We start from the raw sequence: 16824 nt of genomic DNA, 5'->3' as shown, positions 1-16824 counted from the left end.
GAGTAACCTGACTGGGGAGTGGGGAGCTGATAAGAGAGCAGACCAAAGCTCCGCTCCGACTGGGCCTGTGAGGGGTGTCAGGGCTGGAGGGGTTCTGCAGGCGAGGGTGGGCTGCCTGTGAGGAGGAGCTGCTATTGCCTGGAGGTGGGGGAGGGGGGGTGTCTCCTGCAGGGCCTGTGGACATGGTCCTGCTCAGGGACGGGGCACATGTCGTTCGCCTTCCCCCTCGACCCTCCCAGGAGCAGCCCAGGGAAGAGTTTGAAGGAGGGAGGGAGCAGCGGGCTGTGTCAGCTGCAGTAGGATGGGGACCGGGGCTGGCTGGGGGCGGGCACATGGCGGGTGGGGGCCACAATCCTGGAAGAGAGGCATGGGATGACCGGGATGACTGCGAGAGCAGCAAGGAACGTGAGACAGTTTCTAGAGTCACCGTAGGAAAGGCCCCTCTTTCTTTCCACATCAGGGAAGTGGTTAAGTCCGTGGTGAGGCCTGGACCAGACTCAGTCCTGCACAGACCGCTCGAGGCCCAGACTGCAGGGGGCTGGGGTCCACGCTCTCACCAGTGCCTCAGGTCACCCACTCCACTCCCCTACCATCCTTCCACACGGGACTTTTTAGTGCATTCCAGACACAGCGTCACAAGACACAGCAAAACGAATATTTATTATTGTACAATTATTTTAACTTAAAAAAAAAAAAGGTCCAAAGTCTCTAAGCAGCAAGTTAAAACACCATATGAAACAGTGTCTGAGAGTCACAGCTCATGCCGGCAGCGGGCAGAGACCCACAGCACCTCCTTTCTGCAGAAGACCCCACAGGGTGAGGACGCTGTCTGCAGGGGCAGGGGAGGGGCTGGGGGGCAGCCAGCAGGCCCACCCCCATCCCACCCCCATCCCGAGGCCCTAGACAGCCCAGCCCTCCTTGCGGAGGACTAGCCGCACGGCCTCCTGCAAGTCACTGACCACGTGGGCTGCCTGCAGGAGCTCGGGCCTGAAGCCGAAGTCCCGGTGTCCATGGAATGGACACCCCTCGCTACCCGGGGCGGGCGCGGTGGGGCTGGGGGCCGGGGGACCGTACACGCCCGTGCACACCAGGATGGAGGCGCAGCTCCGGGCCGCCCCCTCCTGCTGCGTCTGCAGGTGCTGGTGGAACAGGTTGGCCCCGTAGACGTCGGACATGGGGTTGTCGCTGGGGAGAGAGGACCCAGTTCAGTGTGGTGGGCAGCAGGCAGGGTGCTGTCCACTCGGGGTGGAGGGGGCCAGGGCAGGAGCACAGGGGAGGAGGGGGACATGAGGTGTGGGGGGCACAGGGCTCACCCCACAGCGTAGAGGCTCCGAATGGGGGCGGCCCAGCCCCGCCGCGCCGCCTGGTGCGCCAGGAGGCCCTCGGCGTACCGGTAGGTGAGGAGGCTGGGCTTGCCTGTGAGGCCCGTGTAGTGCAGCTCCCGGCCTGTCAGCTTGCGGTAAATGGCCTCCAGGCACAGCAGGAAGGTCCCGTGGCCGAACCTGCCGGGGAGGTTTCAGTTTTGACATTACTGAATGAACAGCTGACATCAAATTGGCTTTATAATCCATAAGTCGCCTCCAGACATTCAGTCCTACATAACCCGCTCCCTTCACCTAGCGTCAGCAAACCTGAACTCTAGGAAGAAGGTTCCAGAAGACATGCCTGACCTCAAGCTGCGGAACTACCCTTTAGGAAAGCAGTGAGAGCGAACACAGTGACCTGACCTGCCCCCTTGGGCGGCTGCACAGTGGCTCAGGGCTGGCCCCCGCACCAGCGACGGACCCACTGCACAGCTCACCTGGAGGCAGGTGGGGGAGAGAGGTCACTCGTTCGCCTGTGGCCCCAGACAAGCCCAACAGCACCAGCAGCTGCCCTTCCAGGGAGGTCACCTGGGGGTCAGCAAAACCGCAGTCTGTGGATCTGTGGGTCTGTGCTGTGCGCAGCTCGGCCGGGCAGGGTGGGGTGAGGGCCCTCCCCGGGGCCAAAGGCCTCAAAATCCTCTTCCCTCCCCCGCGTCTTACGGGCAGAAGGACACCAAGAAGTGGGAGAACCAGCACCTCGGGTGAAGGCAGGGAGGGGAGGGCACGGATAACAGGGGCTGAGCACCACTCGGGCTCCAAGAGCCAAAAGGAGCCGTCCTGCTGGACTCTGGCGGTCAAGCGCGGGGGGTAAACCCCCACCTCGATCCACCTTCCGTGCTCAGTAAGCAGCAGTGTTCATTTTACTACTCAGTATGTTATGTGACCCTGGAGACCCCTCCCAGAGGCCAGGTTACCATGGCAACCCGGGGCCTCGAGGAAGGGGTCTGAGCTCAGAGCACCCAGATGGCTGAGGAGCCACCAGCAGCTGAAGGCAGGGACCCCGTGTCCTCACCTGGGCATCTTGGCTTCAGCCATCCAGAGGAGGTCCGTGTTGCTGGCCAGGACGGGAAGGTGGGGGTAGGGGGCTGTCGCCAGACCCGTGCCAGGATTCCCGTCACTGAGGAGGACGTCTGTGATCAGCTGCAGGCTCGTCTCCCAGCGCACGGGCTCCCCCAGGAGGAGCACCCCTGCAGAGCGCGGAGCGTGAGCCATGGTCCGGGGAGCCCCTCGGGGAGTCCCGCCATGCCCGGCCCTGGAGAGGGCACGGGTCCCAGGAGGTGGACAAAGCTGAGCCAGGAGGAGCTCCTGAGGGCTCCTTCGTGAGTTCACTGGGCCATCCCGAGGGTTAAAAGCAGAGAAGCAGCAGCGCCTGCTGACCAACTCTTTCCCAGCACCTCAGTCACCTGGTCACGTCGCTGGAGCCCCAGGGCCGGTCGGCAACACGGTGGGGAGACAGGGTCACAGGCCTGACGCTGCCCACATCCCTCTGGGACTGTAGGCTAGTTCTCAGCATGTCTCAGCCTCGGCTTCCTCAACTACACAAGGACGACACTCACTGCTGTGCAGAGGATAACACGGAGACCCAGGAGAGCATGCAGGCTGAGCTGCCCGCTGGCCGCTGGGGCCAGGTGCAAGACCAGGAGCCGGCCAGTCCACAGCCCGGCGGGCAGCACGCCCCGGGGAGCTGTCTTCATTGTCACGGGGACTGACACTTGCCGAGGGCTGTGGGAGGGGCCGGGACGCGAGGGGCTCAGGACAGCCCTGCACAGTCAGGCCCCTCAGGTCTACCAACAGCTGACACACAGGACAACCTGCTTATCATGAGCTGTGCCTAAATCTTCATTCCATTCCCGACAACGTATTTTTTGGTAGGGTTTTCATAAACACGGATTTTTTTCAAAAAATGCAACTATCATGTTAGTCATGAGAAGACTGCACTTCATTTCTTCAAAACTTTACCAAGATTTATTCCCCAATCGGGAAAAGCATGTCAACAGTGACGACAGTGCCCCTAACTTCTGAGTCACACCGAGGCACACCTACACACCTGTGACCACAGTGCATGGCACACCGAGGCACACCTACACACTTGTGAACATACTGCATGTCACACCGAGGCACACCTACACACCTGTGAACATACTGCATGTCACACCGAGGCACACCTAACACCTGTGACCACACTGCATGTCACACCAAGGCACACCTACACACCTGTGACCACACTGCGTTTGTCACACCGAGGCACACTTACACACCTGTGACCACACTACATGTCACACCAAGGCACACCTACACACCTGTGACCACACTGCGTTTGTCACACCGAGGCACACCTAACACCTGTGACCACACTGCATGTCACACCGAAGCACACCTACACACCTATGACCACACTGTGTTTGTCACACCGAGGGAGGCACACCCACACACCTGTGACCACACTGCATGTCACACCGAGGCACACTTATACACCTGTGACCACACTGCATGTCACACCGAAGCACACCTACACACCTGTGACCACACTGTGTTTGTCACACCGAGGCACACCTACACACCTGTGACCACACTGCATGTCACACTGAGGCACACCTACACACCTGTGACAACACTGTGTTTGTCACACCGAGGCACACCTACACACCTGTGATCACACTGTGTTTGTCACACCGAGGCACACCTACACACCTGTGATCACCTGTGTTTGTCACACCGAGGCACACCCACACACCTGTGACCACAGTGCATTTGTCACACCAAGGCACACCTACACACCTGTGACCACAGTGCACTTGTCACACCGAGGCACACCTACACACCTGTGACCACACTGCATGGCACACCGAGGCACACCTACACACCTGTGACCACACGGCGTTTGTCACACCGAGGCACACCTACACACCTGTGACCACACTGCATGGCACACCAAGGCACACCTACACACCTGTGACCACAGGGCGTTTGTCACACCGAGGCACACCTACACACCTGTGACCACAGTGCACTTGTCACACCGAGGCACACCCACACACCTGTGACCACAGGGTGTTTGTCACACTGAGGCACACCTACACACCTGTGACCACACTGCATGGCACACCGAGGCACACCTACACACCTGTGACCACAGTGCACTTGTCACACCGAGGCACACCTACACACCTGTGACCACACTGCATGGCACACCGAGGCACACCTACACACCTGTGACCACAGGGCGTTTGTCACACCGAGGCACACCTACACACCTGTGACCACAGTGCACTTGTCACACCGAGGCACACCTACACACCTGTGACCACACTGCATGTCACACCGAGGCACACCTACACACCTGTGACCACACTGCATGGCACACCGAGGCACACCTACACACCTGTGAACACACTGCATGGCACACCGAGGCACACCTACACACCTGTGACCACACGGCGTTTGTCACACCGAGGCACACCTACACACCTGTGACCACACTGCATGGCACACCAAGGCACACCTACACACCTGTGACCACAGTGCACTTGTCACACCGAGGCACACCTACACACCTGTGACCACAGTGCACTTGTCACACCGAGGCACACCCACACACCTGTGACCACAGGGTGTTTGTCACACTGAGGCACACCTACACACCTGTGACCACACTGCATGGCACACCGAGGCACACCTACACACCTGTGACCACAGTGCACTTGTCACACCGAGGCACACCTACACACCTGTGACCACACTGCATGGCACACCGAGGCACACCTACACACCTGTGATCACACTGCATGGCACACCGAGGCACACCTACACACCTGTGAACACACTGCATGGCACACCGAGGCACACCTACACACCTGTGACCACAGTGCACTTGTCACACCGAGGCACACCTACACACCTGTGACCACACGGCGTTTGTCACACCGAGGCACACCTACACACCTGTGACCACACTGCATGGCACACCAAGGCACACCTACACACCTGTGACCACAGTGCACTTGTCACACCGAGGCACACCTACACACCTGTGACCACAGTGCATTTGTCACACCAAGGCACACCTACACACCTGTGACCACAGTGCACTTGTCACACCGAGGCACACCTACACACCTGTGACCACACTGCATGGCACACCGAGGCACACCTACACACCTGTGACCACACGGCGTTTGTCACACCGAGGCACACCTACACACCTGTGACCACACTGCATGGCACACCAAGGCACACCTACACACCTGTGACCACAGGGCGTTTGTCACACCGAGGCACACCTACACACCTGTGACCACAGTGCACTTGTCACACCGAGGCACACCCACACACCTGTGACCACAGGGTGTTTGTCACACTGAGGCACACCTACACACCTGTGACCACACTGCATGGCACACCGAGGCACACCTACACACCTGTGACCACAGTGCACTTGTCACACCGAGGCACACCTACACACCTGTGACCACACTGCATGGCACACCGAGGCACACCTACACACCTGTGACCACACGGCGTTTGTCACACCGAGGCACACCTACACACCTGTGACCACACTGCATGGCACACCAAGGCACACCTACACACCTGTGACCACAGGGCGTTTGTCACACCGAGGCACACCTACACACCTGTGACCACAGTGCACTTGTCACACCGAGGCACACCTACACACCTGTGACCACAGGGTGTTTGTCACACCGAGGCACACCTACACACCTGTGACCACACTGCATGGCACACCGAGGCACACCTACACACCTGTGAACACACTGCATGGCACACCGAGGCACACCTACACACCTGTGACCACACGGCGTTTGTCACACCGAGGCACACCTACACACCTGTGACCACACTGCATGGCACACCAAGGCACACCTACACACCTGTGACCACAGGGCGTTTGTCACACCGAGGCACACCTACACACCTGTGACCACAGTGCACTTGTCACACCGAGGCACACCTACACACCTGTGACCACAGGGTGTTTGTCACACCGAGGCACACCTACACACCTGTGACCACAGTGCACTTGTCACACCGAGGCACACCTACACACCTGTGACCACACGGCGTTTGTCACACCGAGGCACACCTACACACCTGTGACCACACTGCATGGCACACCGAGGCACACCTACACACCTGTGACCACAGTGCACTTGTCACACCGAGGCACACCTACACACCTGTGACCACAGGGTGTTTGTCACACCGAGGCACACCTACACACCTGTGACCACAGTGCACTTGTCACACCGAGGCACACCTACACACCTGTGACCACAGGGTGTTTGTCACACCGAGGCACACCTACACACCTGTGACCACAGGGTGTTTGTCACACCGAGGCACACCTACACACCTGTGACCACAGTGCACTTGTCACACCGAGGCACACCTACACACCTGTGACCACACTGCATGGCACACCGAGGCACACCTACACACCTGTGACCACAGTGCACTTGTCACACCGAGGCACACCTACACACCTGTGACCACAGGGTGTTTGTCACACCGAGGCACACCTACACACCTGTGACCACAGTGCACTTGTCACACCGAGGCACACCTACACACCTGTGACCACACTGCATGGCACACCGAGGCACACCTACACACCTGTGACCACAGTGCACTTGTCACACCGAGGCACACCTACACACCTGTGACCACAGGGTGTTTGTCACACCGAGGCACACCTAAACACCTGTGACCACAGTGCATTTGTCACACCGAGGCACACCTACACACCTGTGACCACACTGCATGGCACACCCAGGCACACCTTAACACCTGTGACCACACTGTGTTTGTCACACCGAGGCACACCTACACACCTGTGACCACAGTGCACTTGTCACACCGAGGCACACCTACACACCTGTGACCACATTGCATGGCACACCGAGGCACACCTACACACCTGTGACCACACTGCATGGCACACTGAGGCACACCTAAACACCTGTGACCACAGTGGATGTCACACCGAGGCACACCTACACACCTGTGATCACACTGTGTCACACCGAGGCACACCTACACACCTGTGATCACACTGTGTTTGTCACACCAAGGCACACCTACACACCTGTGACCACAGGGCGTTTGTCACACCGAGGCACACCTACACACCTGTGACCACAGGGCGTTTGTCACACCGAGGCACACCTACACACCTGTGACCACAGTGCATGTCACACCGAGGCACACCCACACACCTGTGACCACACTGTGTTTGGTACATCAATGCACACCTACACACCTGTGACCACACTGCGTTTGGCACATCAATGCACACCTACACACCTGTGAACACACTGCATTTTTAGTTGTGACACTCCTGGGGATTCTACTTTTGCTATGATCATTTTGCTACTTAACTATGTCCTCTTGGGTAATTATTACATACTGAAATGCAGATTACCTTACTAAAAAAATTTATTTCTCCATACAATTACAGCTTTAAAGTGAATTAATCTTTGTGTATGGTGGTGGTGGTGGGGGTTCAGTCGCAAGTCATGTCTGACTCTTATGATCACATGGACTGGAGCCCTGCCAGGCTCCTCTGTCCATGGATTCTCCAGGCAAGAATACTGGAGTGGGTTGCCATTTCCTTCTCCATAACATTTGTGTATAGGAAAGTTATATTATCTATGAGATCACCTGGAATAGTAAGTGGGACAATACAGTATTTTTGTTACCCAGGCAGAACTGGGTTTAACAGGGCTGAGAAACACTGGACCAGGTTACCTTAGGTACCTTTCCACTTAAGATTTTCTACATTTACGATTTTTCTGGAATAACGAGGCAAGTGGCATGTGGAAGGAAAGATGAGCAGCTAACGTCTCAGAGGTGGTGAATGGCAGATGGAGACCAGAGCCCAGCGTCCAGCACCCCACCCACACTGTCCGCATCACACAGGGACCTCATTACCTTCAATCGCAGGGAAGTCATTCCTTGGAAGCGGCTGCAAGAGACCAAGAAGAGGCCGTTAATGCCATGGTCACCTTCCACGCCTGGTTTCCAGGGGGTGGGACGTGTGACGACAGACAGAGGGTCCCTCGGTGTAGGCCAGGCCAAGGAAAAGCTGACAGGCCGAGGGGGAGGTCCTCAGGGAGAGGGTGAGAGCGTCCAGCCAGGTGCACCTCGTCTCGTTCTCGGCCGCCTGATTCCACACCCTCACCTCCCATCCTTGCTGGCTGACCTTGACACGTGGTGCACCCGGGAGGGACAGGAGCCTGGTGTCACTCTGGGGGCGGGGCCCCCACTGACTGCCGTCTTGGGGCCCATTCCTTCCAGGAATAGCCGCCCAGGTCTCAACTCTGCCAGCGACCAGCTGAGACCTGGGCTGAGCACGTCCCCGGGGGCTGTCACTGCGCTGTCCTGAGAGCTGGGGCGACGTCTGGCTGAGAACACACTGTGCGTGGCTCGGAGGCAGGGGAAGGATGGGAGCCACAGCCCAACAGAAGCAGGTCTGTCTGCTTTGTAACAATTGCGTCATCATGCTGCAGTGTGGGAGACAGTTTACATGGGGAGGGGGAGGGTGAAGGGCCGGCAGGAGACAGCGGGCACCCTAGAGGGTCAGTGACAGGCCCCGTGGCCACTGGCCGGAAGAGAGAATGTTCAAGTATGAGCCAAACCCAAAAGGAGCTGCGGCAGATGCTCAGAAGTGCACCTTCCCAGGAAGCCATCCCACCAGGACAGCAGTCTTTGTAAGGGGCCCTAGGACCACAGAGCCGTGATCAACTCAACAAAGGCTAGGGTCCTCCCGGGTGACTCTGGGAGAGCTGGTAAAGCACAAAGCCGCCAGCTGGAGGAGATGAGAGGGCTCTGGAAGGAGAGAGAACAGTCCTCACCCCGCGCATCTAGGGACTAAGTCCTCAGCCAGTCGTGCCCTCCAAGCAGCCTGCTCTCTGGAGGCAAGGCTGCAGGGTCAGCGAGGGGGGCCCAATCATGTCCCATTACCGTGGTCTTGGGCCGCCGCTGCAGATCCACCATGTCCAGCACGGGAAAGGCTGCCCGCAGCTCGTCCACTGTGACCAAGTGCTTGAAACCCAGTCTGCAGCAAGGTCAGGAAGCAAAGCGGCCAGGACAGGGTGCGGGGGGAGATGCCTTTGAAAGTAAAGGAAGCACGCCCGACCCGATCAAGCCTGCCTCAACCCTGGACAGAGTGCATGAGGCCAGCACGCGCCAGGAGGCACTGCATGCAGGCATGGGCGCTGGTGATGGGCACCCTCGAGCAGGAAGCCCCATCCCCGAGCTCACACTGGCCCAGAGCTGGAAGCACCAGCGCTCTGAGGAGGGCTGAGAGAAGACTCCTCGATGAGAAGGAGGCTGGCTGAGCAGAGCCTGGAGAAGCCAGGCCGGACGACACCTGGACGATGGACCAGATTCAGCCTAAAGGGGGTGGGGGACACACTGCAGCCTCACCCTCCAGCACTCTCTGCCGTGCTCCTGTCCTAAGGCCCCTTTCACCACCTCCAGCAGGAGCCCTGATGAAGCAGCAGCCGTGTACTGCTCTGGTCCCCCGGGAACGGCTGCCCACGGCAGTGCTCCGCTCGGGTTTGCAGGAGCAGCAGGTGAACAAGCTGCTTCAGAGCGGGGACTGACCCTTACGAGCATACGTCTGGGGGTGAGCTCCACGCAGACGCACACCAAGCACAGGGAGCCGCGGGGCCCAGACCGAACCACAGAACCGCCCGGGCTCTCGGACCGGGGCGAGTCAGACTCTCCAGGGAGCTGCCCAGCAGGCTCCAAAGCGGTGGGCTGGCTTTCAGGAACCCCCGGACGCCAGGGCTAGACACCTGGGAGCCGCCCTCCCTCCTCCCTTGGGCACCAGGCAGGTCTGGCCCCAGTCCCCTAGTCCGGGCAAGGACAGCAGAGCTGGGAGCAGCAGCAGGATACGCTCGAGCATTTTCCACCAGGGGCCCCTGCCCAGACACCAGCATCCGCCTGTCATGATGTTGTGAGAAGAGCTTCATGGGGCTGTGGGACAAAATCACCTGGTCGGGCTCCACCTGCAGGGCGGCCAAGAGAGGGACAGCAGAGGACACGCAGATGAGGGCAGGCGAGGGCAGCGTCGGGAGCAGTGGGGACACGGGAAGGAGAAACTGGCCCGGAGGGGGCCCAGCTCTTCTGGAGCTACCCCAACATGGGTGATGGTCCCAGACAGCAGAGCCGACAGGAGCTGTGGCCACCACGGGCCCTGCCCACCCCGCTGTCCACACCCCAATCTCTCAGCCCTGCTGGAGAACCACAGGGTTCTTGCACGAGCTCAGACCTGCCTCTGCCTCTGAAGGTTTTCAGTTCTAAGTAAAGACCTGGCTTCTCAGCATTTATGCTAATGGTGACCTCGAAGGCCCACTGTCTGGACACCAGGGGGAGAACCGGCCTTGTCCCCAAGCAGTGTCCCAGCCGCTCGGCAATGGCTCTACTCTCTAGGTCTCATGAGGACTCTTTCCAAAACCCAGATCCACTGCCAACACACGCCATGTGGATGCTGGGGCGGTGGGAGCTGCTGGCGGGCGAGAGACAAGAGCTCACTGAACTGTGCCATCCTACTCATGAGAAAAGAGAGCTGTCACCTCACCATCCCCCCGGGACGTGGACACTTAGAAACACGTGACCCTGAGGCCTGGGAGGAAAGTTGGAAATGGCCAAGTCCATGATGCTCGTTTTCATAAAAGAGGACCCTGTTGATGGGGCTCTGCCAGAGTCTGGCCTTTGAGCTTCAAGTTATTTTTCCAGCGAGTCTGGGAGGTTTACCCTGGCTCATCCACACTGTCCCCCACCCCGGGGCAAGAGTGCAGTCAGTGTTGGAGAGGGGGTTCAGTTGGGGGGAGGGTCCTCAGCCTCTAGACTCCACCATCTCCTCACCTGGAAGCCCAGCTGGGTCGACAACTCCTCGGCTTTACTGCACTGTGAGATGTTCCCGGCATTCGTGACGAAGACCACAGGCACCCGCAGCTGCCCCTGGGGGTCCAGCAGCCGGCGGAAGGCCTCCTGTGCGGCGGGGATGACCTGGTGGCCCCTCACCAGCACCCCATCAATATCCAACAGCAACCCAAAGGTGGGCGGGCTCTGCACGGAGGGGAGACGAGAGCGGCCCAAGTCAGGCAGAGGGGCAGGGGGTTGGGGGAGGCCTCATCCCCACCCTCGGGCCAGCCCGGGCAGCAGATTTCAGGGGAGGACTCAGGGTTGCTGGCCAGGCAGATCCATCTGCAATAGAGAATGAGGCCTTTTCAGGTATTTTTAAGCACATAACTACTTGGTTGAAGTTATTTTTGCATAACTGATATAAAGGATTACTTTCATTTCATTTATTTATTTATGGCTGTGCCGGGTCTTTGTTGCTGCATGCACTTTCTCTAGTTGCAGTGAGAAAGCTAGTTGTGTGTTTCTCTAGCTGTGATGCGTGGGCTTCTCATCGTGGTGGCTTCTCTTGTTGACGTGGTGGGTGGGCTCAGTAGCTGTAGCTCCCTGGCTCCAGAGCACAGGCTCAGCAGTTGTGGTGCACGGGTTTGGATGCTCCACGGAATGTGGGATCTCCCCCGAGAAGGATCGAATCACCGTCTCCTGCGTTGGCAGGCAGATTCTTTACCACGGAGCCACCAGGGAAGTCCCAAAAGGAATTTTTTTAATTGGAAAATAGAAAAATTCAGAAACAAGCCCAGGACTTGAACACGACGGATCAGTATTGCTTTTAATCACCTTTTTCTAGTCTTATGCTTGTTAGGTGGCTGAGGCTGCACCTCATACGTATGATTTTGTGTCTTGTTCTTTTTGCTTGACATGAAACATTTTAATCTATTACAACAGCCTTCATAACCACCTTTTAAGTTTTACCGTAACAACACACACAGAGCTTTTAAAAAACACTCAATCGCTTCAGATGATACAGAAAATAAAATGTTAAGTTTCCTGCTTCCTCTTCCACCCAGTGCCAACCCCTCTTGGTATTTTCCAGAAACCCTTCCTGGATGGTGCTACTTTCTCATCTTTTTGTCAACACACAAACGGCACTATGCTGTGCTTTTTTTCCCATCTTCTTTTCACTGGTCTCTCTTGGTTTTCTTTCGGCATCAACACATACAGCCTTACATCCTCCACGTTTCTGGCTACATAATATTCTGAGTGAATATTCCAGTAATATTAGGTTTCCCTTATCTCACTTAGGTTTTCCCATATTCTACTGCTACAAATTACGTCATAAAGAACGTCCTCATGCTTACTGATTTTTCCATATTATGGACATTTCCTTAAGTTAAATTCTTAAAAGCAAGAGTAGTAAGCCAAATAGGTACAGACATTTCAATGACAGAACACCTACTAATAAGCTGTCTTCCAAAACATGTATCAGCTCACATGGACCCTGGTGCCCTTGCCAAAGATGGTTTTCACAATATCAAAGAGTTTGTTAAGAATCAAACGTCTTGTTAATTTCAAAGTTAAAAAAAAAAAAATCTCTCAATCTGCATTTCTTGGATTTACAAAGTTGAACACTATCCTCTTTTTAAAAATTCATCCCACCTCTTATTTTATGAACTATTAACATACAAGATGTTTTTCAATTGTCAGAAAAATCCAACCTAACCTGTTTGCCATTTTCCTTTTGTTTGCGCCAGCCAAGTCAAGCCACTCTCATTGCACACATATTGTGCTTATGTTCGGAATATCCTTATTTTCTTAGAGGTGCACAGAGAAGAATTTAGGGTTGAAATGACAAGAAATCAGGGATTCATTTCAAACTCTTAGAGCCACAAAACAGAAGAGGGTGGAGGGAGAGAAGCAAAGCAACTACAGCCAAATGTTAATAACTGCTGATTCTGGAAGATAGGTCTATGCAGTTCATAATACTGTTCTTAGATTTCTTTTTTAAATACACAGTTAAAATATAAGACAGCTTGTTTGTGCTGATGACGGCAAAAGCTGACCATAGTTTCACTGCTCTGAGTGGCCATGTTCTAAATAGTTACACCATTTGCTCTCTTAGACATAATACTCCACAGACCCTGCTACTGAGAACAAGAAGGTCTCAGGACAATTTAGCAATGACACTCTCACATCTATTCCTATCGGTGTATAACCTCTACCTCCAACCATCAGGAGTGTGCAGTCACAGAAACAGGCATCCAGCCACCTACTGAGTCAAGGCCCCTCCAACATTAAGAACAGGAAACGGGAAGATTGGGGTCTGGGACTTCTACTCTTACTGCTCAGCTTCTCTGAAAACCTAAAACTGCTCTAAAAAATAACATCTATTAATTTTTTTAAGTTTCCTAGAACAAAGGAAACAGGATTAGATTTTTTTTCTTCTCATTCTTTTTTCTTTTCATTCTCTTCTGTATTTTTATTCTATATCACTTCATTTTTTTTTAATTAGTCCTGGGTATCAGGCTAGATTTTCTAATTAAAGTTCATATTTGTGGCAGTGCTAAAATGTGTGGTTTTCTACTATACATAAAATAGATAAAGAAGGAACTAATATATAGCACAGGGAACTACACTTGATGTTCTGCCATAACCTATAATGGAAAAGACTCTGAAAAAACATATATATGTGTGTATAGATACATATACACATGTGTATATGTACACACACACACACAACTAAACCACTTTGCTATATGCCTGAAATTAACACAATACTGTAAATCAACTATACTTCAATTTTTTTTTCTTTTTAGTTCTACCAGTTTACTACTACCAACCCATCTCCCTCCACCCTCGTGCACACATGCTCAGTCATGTAACCCCACGGACTGCAGCCCGCCAGGCTCCTCTGTCCATGGACTTTTCCAGGCAAGGATACTGGAGTGGGTTGCCATTTCCTTCTCCATATACTTCAATTTTTAAAAGTGTGGTTTTAAGATTAGTTTGAAATGAAGGGACAACTAAGATGCTCCTTTGTGTTTCTGCTTCTTATCTGGAACTGGTGGATGTGCTTTTCAACAACAGCGGCACAACGACCATTTGGGACACTGTCTACTTCCCTTGTGGCTCAGATGGTAAAGCATCTGTCTACAATGCAGGAGACCTGGGTTCAATTCCTGGGTCGGGAAGATTCCCTGGAGAAGGAAATGGCAACCTACTCCAGTACTCTTGCCTAGAAAATCCCATGGACGGAGGAGCCTGGTGCAGGGTACTGTCCAAGGGGTCGCAAAGAGTCGGACTCAATTGAGCGACTTCACTTTCTTTCTTTCCACTCCTACTAGCTCCCATCTCCGCAGTCCCTGTGACAGGTACCACACCTACATCACAGAAAGTGCCCTTGGTAGCCTCTTGCAAAAACACTGCATGCTAAATCCTGACGCTGACATGCTTAGTCGCTCGGTGGTGTCTGACTCTTTGCAAACCATTGACTACATAGCCTGCCAGGCTCCTCCGTCCATGGGATTCTCCAGGCAAGAATACTGGAGTGGGTGGCCAGTTCCTCCTCCAGGGGATTTTCCTGACCCAGGGATTGAACCCACGTCTCCTGCATTCCAGGCAGATTCTTTACCACTGAGCCACCAGGCAAGCCCTGGATTCAACCAACTGCTGATGGCAAACCTCACACACCAAGTGGGTTGGTGGATCCGCGGAGGCGGGGTCCGCGGATACGGGGTCCAGCTGTGGGATTCAAGCACCCGAGGGTTTCGGTGTCCCCCGTGAACCAAGGGACGGCGGTAACTTCTCTTAAAGTCACACGGGGAGTGCGTGGCCCGGGCAGGACTGACCCCGAAAGGAGCAGCATCACTTCCCCCTCCTCCCACTCTCGCCACCAGGAAAGTGGATAAAGTCAGGACCCGGGACACTGGGGTCCTGCCTGGGGTCCCGCGTTCCGAGCCCCCGGGTCGCCCCCGCGAGGGACCGGGTCACGCGGCTGTGCGGACGGAGCCGGGGAGACAGTGACCCGGGTGGCAGGGCCGCAGGGGATGTGACGTAGCCACTTGAGGCCAAGGCGGGGAGAGGTAACATCCAGAGGTCGTGAACCCAGCTCCGAGTCCGGCACGCAAGGCCTCTCGGGCTCCCGCCGCCCACCCCGTATCCGCAGCCCTCACCTGCGCGCCGCCGCTCGCGAAACGCCTGCCCCCGAGCCACACGGCCGCGCGCACCGCCCGCCGCCACAGCCCCGGCGCCCACCGCGCCGCCGCCTTGCCGAGCGCAGCCATGGGCCGCCGCCTGCGCGCTCCGCGCAGCCAATCAGAGGCCGGCAACGCCCGAGGCACCACGGGAATTGTAGTCTCGCCTCAGTGTCGGGGTTGGGGGTGGAGCTGGCGCGGGACATCTCGGGAGCTGTAGTTCTGCTTCGGTCTCTGGGGACCGCGTCTGAGCTCGGTCTTATTTATCACATAATGAATGGGAAATTTATTCCTCTTGACCCCCTCTCCCATTTCGCAACCCCACCCCGCCTCGGGCAATCACCATTCTCTCTCTGGTTCTCTGGATCTGTGAGCTTGGTTATTCTGTTTCTTCGATTTCACATGTGAGTTCACACCGCATTTGGTTTTCGCTGATTTATTTCACCGAGCTTAATACCCTCAGGGTCCATCAACGTTGGACCCCTTTCCTCGTGGGTCTCCCACTCTGCAGGGCTGTAGCCCATTTGGAATAGGAGCTCACAACCCTGCCACTCTCCCCCGGGGTCCAGGCCCCCTTAACCTTCTACTCTGGGCAGCTTTGTTCTATTTGGCCATGTGTAAGTTATTGGGGTAAAGAAGGGTGGGTTTTTCTGGAAGAGCTCTGGGACCCCAGATACAGCTCCTAACATCACAGAATGGTTCGGACGAGGGGGTCAGAAGAGGGCATTCCAGGAGCTCGCAGACCCAGACTGGCCAAGGCGCTTATCCCCTCGACCTCCAACTCCCCTCTGAGCAGTGTTGCAGAGTCTACAGAAAATTATGTCTGGTTTCTTACTTTTCCCTTCAAAATGTTGTCCATGTACTTTCTTTTTTCCATTTCTAGTTCTAACCTGCATGGACCCTCTAGCTTTGACATGTAAATGAAGACCCTGCTTCCGACGAAACACGGGTGACTATTTGCACATCCTCTGACCCGCGGAGGTGCTGGAGGCGCTGATTTATAAGCCCAGGAACGTGCCCTCAGGGCTTCTGTCACCTGGGTCTTTATTCATTCATTGCGTAAATTAGCTACTTATTATCGCAAGATATATTGCGAGATATATATTATATTGCAAGATATAATAAGTAGCTAATTTACACAATGAATGAATGATATAATATAAATATATTATTATATAATATAAATATGTCATTATATTATATTGCAAGAGGCTTCCCTGGTGGCTCAGAGGTTAAAGCATCTGTCCGCAATGCGGGAGACCTGGGTTCGATCCCTGGGTCGGGAAGGTCCTCTGGAGAAGGAACTGGCCACCCACTCCAGTGTTCTTGCCTGGAGGGCAAGAATCCCATGGATGGAGGAGCCTGGCGGACTACAGTCC

The 16824-nt window shown here is 55.3% G+C and overlaps 1 protein-coding gene and 1 long non-coding RNA gene across 3 annotated transcripts; both read right to left on the bottom strand.

Annotated features, from left to right (window-relative positions):
- Positions 1 to 633: 633 nt before the first annotated feature.
- On the bottom strand, positions 634 to 15535 carry HDHD5 (haloacid dehalogenase like hydrolase domain containing 5). Its single transcript, XM_061124627.1, has 8 exons — positions 15425 to 15535; positions 11259 to 11462; positions 10287 to 10399; positions 9348 to 9441; positions 8316 to 8349; positions 2377 to 2551; positions 1314 to 1502; positions 634 to 1185 (listed from the first exon to the last, which is right to left on the bottom strand). Exons 1-8 carry the CDS (start codon positions 15533 to 15535, stop codon positions 900 to 902), a joined length of 1206 nt encoding a protein of 401 aa, XP_060980610.1. The 3' UTR covers positions 634 to 899.
- On the bottom strand, positions 5758 to 8308 carry LOC133043613 (uncharacterized). 2 transcript variants are annotated; one of them, XR_009689734.1, is made up of 3 exons: positions 7261 to 8308; positions 6171 to 7216; positions 5758 to 6042 (listed from the first exon to the last, which is right to left on the bottom strand). It is a non-coding gene; the product is annotated as an uncharacterized LOC133043613 (long non-coding RNA). The 2 variants fall into 2 exon arrangements; XR_009689733.1 differs by having other exon boundaries at positions 5758 to 7216; positions 7261 to 7294; positions 7337 to 8308.
- Positions 15536 to 16824: the final 1289 nt, after the last annotated feature.

This window comes from Dama dama, chromosome 22 (genome assembly GCF_033118175.1).
Source record: "Dama dama isolate Ldn47 chromosome 22, ASM3311817v1, whole genome shotgun sequence".
In the NCBI taxonomy this organism is placed as follows: domain Eukaryota; kingdom Metazoa; phylum Chordata; class Mammalia; order Artiodactyla; family Cervidae; genus Dama; species Dama dama.
This window is presented reverse-complemented; position numbering and strand designations above follow the sequence as displayed.